This window comes from Diaphorina citri, unplaced genomic scaffold (assembly GCF_000475195.1).
Source record: "Diaphorina citri unplaced genomic scaffold, Diaci psyllid genome assembly version 1.1 scaffold2619, whole genome shotgun sequence".
In the NCBI taxonomy this organism is placed as follows: domain Eukaryota; kingdom Metazoa; phylum Arthropoda; class Insecta; order Hemiptera; family Psyllidae; genus Diaphorina; species Diaphorina citri.
In genome coordinates this window covers 1-7,226 of record NW_007380037.1, presented here as the reverse complement: position 1 = coordinate 7,226, position 7,226 = coordinate 1, and the positions used below count along the sequence as shown (strand labels likewise).

Below are 7,226 nucleotides of genomic sequence, written 5' to 3'. Positions count from 1 at the left end.
TGATACAAATTTCTTGACCCCGCCGGGAATCGAACCCGGGTCTCCCGCGTGCAAGGCGAGTGCAGTGACCACTACGTCATGGGAGCTGACTAGAGTCCTAATGTATATTGTATGATTATCCTTCAAATCCCCTCCATTTTTCGCCAATTTCCCCTAGAGTCCCGGTCACACTCCAGTCACGGTATAATCAAAATATTCTCACTCATATTTCTGACGATTAAATAAAATTATTTAGAATTATGATGGAATAGAGAGTCCCGGTCACACTCCAGTCACGGTATAATCAAAATATTCTCACTCATATTTCTGACGATTAAATAAAATTATTTAGAATTATGACGGAATAGATAGATCTATGATCTAATTCTTTTCCTTCGCCTTTTCCCATGTTCAGATGGGGTCGGCGTTTGTCGTCGGCCTCTCAATCAGCTTCAGAGTGATCGCTTTGAGGCCAACTGGTTTTGCCCTTCACTCTTAATTTGAATACCTATGATCTAAAATCACATCTGTATTCTCACTCCCATCAAATCACCTGTGAATTGACCGTTCCTAGAACGTATGTAAATTGACCGTTCCTAGAACGTACTGTGACTGGAGCATGACCTGAACGGATAGTGGAAATCGCGCTTTAACCTATTTATAAATATCCTCGTGTAATTATTGTAGTGTAATATTTATTTTTTATAATTTATATTTATTATGTATTTAATATTTTATTGAATTATTTGTTTGAAAAGAAAAGGAAAAAATATACAACCGAGAAAAAAAGCGGATGTTTTTATAATAAAGTCATTACCCATTACACAAAATTTTAAATTCAAAATGTGTTTTCTTTTTCGTAGATACGTATAAGCTTAACCCATCCCTTCGGGCAATTACTTGGTCTTATCGTCCCGAAATCGAAGAGAGAAGGAAGACAGGATAGGAGAAAGCCAGCCGTTCCGAGAACGAATATTATCCCAAATATTAAATTTTTTTTCTTGCCAGCCAGCTTAGTTAGCTAGGTTGGTAGCTCGTCTGCCTTGTAAGCGCTAGGCTGCGGGTTCGATTCCCGTCCGGGGCAAACTTTATCCTAAACAATCAATGTTCGTTCCCGGAACGGATGGCTTTCTCCTATCCTGTCAGAAGGAAAAGAAAAATTCCGATGGTCCTCATTTTTCCTGCTCTATGACTTTGAAACATCACCCAAGTAAGCGCAACTGATCTATTGCCCAAACACATAAGCCTCAGAGTGGGCTTCTTGTGTACATATTGAGTTAAGCTACCTGTTTTATTTCGGTAGAGCGCCCGTCCAAAGTGTCTCGGGTACATTCCCAACCTCACCTCACCACTCAACCAAAGCAATAGTAGTAATAGTCAACACATGATGATGAGGTAAGGAAGAGTAGGTAATAGAATACGAAAGTTCGACTGAATTTTGGACCCAAACATTGGATTTCACGAACAACATGACGGGCTTAAGAAGAAGAAGAAGAAGAAAAACCATTGGATTTTAGTCAACCTAGTTAGCTTGGAGGGTAGCGGATCTGCCTTGTAAGCGCTAGGTCGTGGATTTCATTCCCTCCCGGGGCGAACTTTATCCTAAACAGATAAGGTTCGTTCTCGGAACGACTGGTTTTCTCCTATCCTGTCTTTTTCTCTCTTGTGTCTTCCTTCTCTCTTCGATTTCGGGACGATAAGACCTTAGCAGTTACAGTTCCCTCTGTCAAACCTCTTAAAAAATTAAAAAAAAAAAACCTACTAAAGCCCGCAAATCCAGGTGCCCTGTCTTCCTTCTCTCTTCGATTTCGGGACGATAAGACCTTAGCAGTTACAGTTCCCTCTGTCAAACCTCTTAAAAAATAAAAAAAAAACCTACTAAAGCCAGCAAATCCAGGTGACTCCGTTTTTACAGTTCTCTTTATCAAACCTCTTCAAAAACCCTTGCTTGTCACCTGGTACCTACAATTTTAATTTATTTTAAGGGGCGTATTTATGACATTCAAAGTCGCATCCCTTTGAAAATAATTATTTTGATTTATCCAGGTGCAAATGGGCTGCTCATCCTATCAACAACTAAAGGAAGCAGCAAGGAACAGACTACAACTACAAGGCGCTGCCTTTAGAAACTGGTGATGACAAAAGCCAGTCAAGTTAGTTTGGAAGGTAGCGCGTCTCTCTTGTAAGCGCTAGGTCGCCGCGCCGATGGCAGGCCGAAGCGCTGCCGCGCTCCTTAATTTCGAATAGAATACTTTCAAAAAAAAAAAAATTATAGAGGGAACCGTAACTGCTAGGGTCTTATCGTCCCGAAATCGAAGAGAGGATAGGAGAAAGCCAGCCGTTCCGAGAACGAACCATATTCCTTCAGGATAAATTCCGCCCCGGGCGGGAATCGAACCCGCAGAATACTTTCTATTAGATGAAAGTGAATATTAGATGTGGAGACAGTGCGTAGAATGCATCCGTTGTTTACAACTGGATCATTGAATCGTTGTTATTCGTTGTTTACAACTGCAATGGATCACGCCGTTCCGAGAACGAACCATATTCCTTCAGGATAAATTCCGCCCCGGGCGGGAATCGAACCCGCAGAATACTTTCTATTAGATGAAATGACATGATGTGGAGACAGTGCGTAGGATGCATCCGTTGTTTACAACTGGATCATTGAATCGTTGTTGTTCGTTGTTTACAACTGCAATGGATCATTGAAGTTAAGCAAAATCGCGTGTGGTTAGTATCCGGATGGGTGACCATTTGGGCAATCGTGTACTGCTGGCTCTTTTCCGGACCACTCAGGTGTTTGTGAGTAGTTAATTACCAGTAAAATATTAATAAAATGAGGAAATTAAAAAGATGATATTGAATAAAAGTAAAAGATAGTATTGAAGTTATTAAATTTTTGAATAAAAGTAATATTATTACCATTATATGAGTACCTGCTCGTGTTTTATGTACAAATGACTGACAACCAGAGGTCCGATTACGGCCATAAAAATCACCAAAAAATGGCTCATAAATTCGTTCATTGCTTTAAACCAACCAATAGAATATTTTATGTACAAATGAATGACACCAGAGGTCCGATTACGGCCATAAAAATCACTCAAAAATGGCTCATAAATTCGTTCATTGGTTTAAACCAACCAATACAATATTTTATGTACAAATGAATGACATCAGAGGCCCAATTAAGGCCATAAAAATCACCAAAAATGGCTCATAAATTTGTTTATTGGTTTGTAATTGCAAGTGGTTTGTAATGTCCCCTGTCCTAACTGCCTCAAAAGGTGACTCATAAAAAGGCAGATAGCCTAACTACAGTCGAGATGCATAGGTAATTAATTATTTTTTGAAAACATAAAAGCACAATCATTAAGGTGACACTTACGTCCTACTATCAATACCTAGCTAATTAAAAGCTATTGGGTCTGAGCAGGGCCTTTTAAATAATAAGCACAAGTCGTCACGAAGGTTGAGTCAAGATATGGCCAAAGTGGGGCTTTTCTCCTGCTTAGGTAAAAATTAAAGAAAAAAAAACGAAGGTTGACTGCGGTTCAGGACGAGCCAATTAAACATGGCTAGAGACTATCACCCTGGTGTATGGCAGATACAAAAAGATATCTTCTCTTTAATCTGTCATCACCATTCGGCGAAAGCTAAAGCCGCTACAATAACAACAACAACAGCAGGGCCGTACCAAGGATTTCAGAGAGGGGGGAAGGATCCGAACAGTGGCTTATAGAGGGAGGGGGGATGCTCCAAATTATAGACCATTAGGTGCAGTATATTACTACTATGTACATTTAGGAACAAAAGCCCGAGTGGGACAGCTCCCTGTCCCCCTAAATACGCCCTGGGTTTGATGAAATTATGAGCTGTAAAACAAAGAAGACCTGATAAGTGTTCATCAGTGGTATAAATACGCTAATATGTGTCTTTCCAAGATAGTTCCGTTAGTGACTTAGTCTACCGTCTCTTAAAACCCGTTAGTGACTCAGTCTACCACCTTCTAGGATCATGACACTTCTCACGTTAGTTCTTAGTGTATTGTTAGTGTGTGTGGTGTCTGCCGATAACGTCTCTCAGACATCAAAACCTACAAAACAACGTCTCTCAGACATCATCATCATCCCCCCAGAAGAATTAAAAGCAGAATTCAGAAGCAAGGCAGTGACCGGAGCGTCCGATCAGCTCAAGAGCGAATTGGAGAATGAGTTCTCCGTCGCGCTCAACAGAAAGGAGATTTCCAGTCAAAGGTGGAACGTCAAGGCTGCCGTAATCCCCTATGAGGAGGAAACCTCCTTCGATGTTCGGTTCACCTCGGAGAAAGACTACGCGCAGTGTAACGACACACGAGTAAACTGGGGGATACCACCTCATAGACATAGGAGAGGGTACACCAGTACTGGAAACTGCACGATCATTGCGTACACAAAGAAGCTATTCAACGAAAGAAAGTTAGAGAACACAAAATTTAGAGGCTGGTTTGATGAGGCAACAGCCAAAGCGGCACAACTCTACGCAAACAGCGAGTAAACTGGGGGATACCACCTCATAGACATAGGAGAGGGTACACCAGTACTGGAAACTGCACGATCATTGCGTACACAAAGAAGCAAGTCATCGAAAGAAAGTTAGAGAACACAAAGTTTAGAGGCTGGTTTGATGAGGCAACAGCCAAAGCGGCACAACTCTACGCAAACAAATACGCTAAGGCCCATGGGAAGACCGAAGTTTTGAACATCCGCAATGTCACTTATGTGCCCAATAAGTATGGGGTGGGATATACCAGGTATACGTTCACCCTCATTCTTCTGGTAGGATACGAAGACGTGGTCCAATGCTCCAACATAACCTTCGGTTACCCCGTGGTTCCGTCCTACGCTGAAGCCATTACTATTCATGATAACAGCGGCCGCCCCCCCCCCCCCCAGACCCGATGCTGGGTACCTACGCCCATGGTCACGCAATCAATCATTTGCATGATACAAATTTTTTGACCCCGCCGGGAATCGAACCCGGGCCTCCTGCGTGCAAGCCTTGTGTGATAGCCACGGAGAACGGAGGTTACCAAATGTTTAAATAGAAGAACATTATATATCACACATTGTCACGTCTGGGAGGTACATTACTTCCTGTTGGAACTCAAATCCTACTCCCCTATTTACAACTCTACAGCTGACAGCTCTACCTACACTAATATATATAATATATATTGATCTGTGTCAGGGGTTCCCAAATTTTTAAGTACTGCGTACCACCTGACACCTCAAGGCTCTTTTGGCGACCCAACATACATCAATTGTGTGTGGTTTGGGGGTAAAAGAAAGAAACTTTAGCGCCACAGTCGAAACTTTTGTGTTAGTTGAAGTGCCCTGTCACAATTTTTGGTGTATTGATTTAGATTTTTAGGGGTTCCCAAATTTTTAAGTACTGCGTACCACCTGACACCTCAAGGCTCTTTTGGCGATCCACCATACATCAATTGTGTGTGGTTTGCGGGTAAAAGAAAGAAACTTTAGCGCCACAGTCGAAATTTTTGTGTTAGATGAAGTGCCCTTTTCAAGTCTCTAGCTTATACCGTTCCCGAGATATTGTTAAATTACACCGAACACCGCCAAAAAGCGGTAAAATGCCGCCAACCGTTGCACGGGTCTTAACCAAAAGTTTCGTGTCCCATCCTTGTCACATTTGACAGCTACATATCAAATTTCAAGTCTCTAGCTCTTACAGTTCTCGAGATAATTTGTTTACAGAGAGACAGACAGACAGAGATAAGTCCTTCTATGGGGACAGACTGACAGACAGACAGACTGACAGACAGACAGACCGACACCGAAGCGAATACAATAGTCCGTCCCTTATACCTTTTTATTACTATTGTAATAATAAAGGAAGGACGGACTAAAAACTAACCATCGAAAATTTGTCCCGATTACATTACTTTCCTTCCTATAGGATAAGGAAAGTAAAAATTGGTTTTTCAAATCACTTCGCGTACCACCAGAAATGCTTCCGCGTACCACTAGTTGTACGCGTACCACAGATTGGGAACTTCTGCTCTATATGTATTTTATGTATTTATCTATTTATATTGAACGTGTCATACAGGGTATTGGTAAAGGTAGGGCCATCGGCTTTAATAAACGCCCTTGGTCACTGCGACCTGGTTAGATCTTTTGTGACACGTCATACAGGGTAGCTACTGAACTTAGAGCTGAATGGTTTATGAATACAGAAACTGATTTGAAATTATTGGGAGGATCAACACATCACCATCAGACAAAGTTTATTCTAAATATCCTACATCAGTGGTTCTCAAACTGTGCTCCGCGGAGCACTGCACTGGTTGCTCTGCGAAGAGCTTCCAGGTACTCCGCATAGTTTCATTTTTCTTACCGCATTAAAAAAAAAAAAAAATCGCAGGAATATGTTTAGTCAAATGGAAAGTATTGGAACAAGCCGTACGGACCGTACGCTAATGAACATTTCCGAATCATTCCGAATTATTTTTAAAAATTCCTAAGGGGGGGGGGTGCTCCGTAGAGTTTACAGCAGTTGCTTGGTGCTCCGCGGCCAAAAAAAGTTTGAGAACCACTGTCCTACATTACCGCGGTGTTCAGGGTGTTAAAAAATCGATCTTAGTCTGCTAGGTCGCGGGTTCGATTCCCGCCCGGGGCGAGTTTTATCCTAAATGACTTGATATAATTGACAAGGATTCTGATTGGTATAGTGTCCCTCTGTAAATACCTTTCAATATAAAAAAAGACAAGGTAAAGATAAGGCTCGTTCGTTGTTCCTAATAAAAAAAAAATATAAGGTTCGTTCCCGGAACGGCTGGCTTTCTTTTATCCTATCCTCCTTCTTGCATACCTTGTAAGCCCTAGGTCGCGGGTTCGATTTCCGCGCGGGGCGAACTTTATCCTGAACCAGCAAGGTAGGAACCTTCATTCTCGGAAAGGTTGCTTTCGCTTTCGGGACGATAAGACCTCCGCTGTTACAGTTCGCTCTTTCTTCTTCTTCTTCTTCTTCTTCTTCTTCTTCTTTTCAAGGTTGCTTTCGCTTTCGGGACGATAAGACCTCCGCTGTTACAGTTCGCTCTTTCTTCTTCTTCTTCTTCTTCTTCTTCTTCTTCTTCTTCTTCTTCTTTTCCTTCTTCTTCTTCTTGTTCTTCTTCTTCTTGTTCTTCTTCTTCTTCTTCTTCTTCTTCTTCTTCTTCTTCTTCTTCTTCTTCTTCTTCTTCT

At 41.7% G+C, this 7,226-nt stretch overlaps 1 protein-coding gene across 1 annotated transcript; it reads left to right on the top strand.

The window, feature by feature from the left end:
- Positions 1–3,919: 3,919 nt before the first annotated feature.
- On the top strand, positions 3,920–4,896 carry LOC103519237 (the record flags this gene model as incomplete). Its single annotated transcript, XM_008484323.2, has 2 exons — positions 3,920–4,376; positions 4,553–4,896. Coding segments are annotated over exons 1-2 (721 nt in total), but the record flags the coding sequence as incomplete, so codon positions are not given.
- Positions 4,897–7,226: the final 2,330 nt, after the last annotated feature.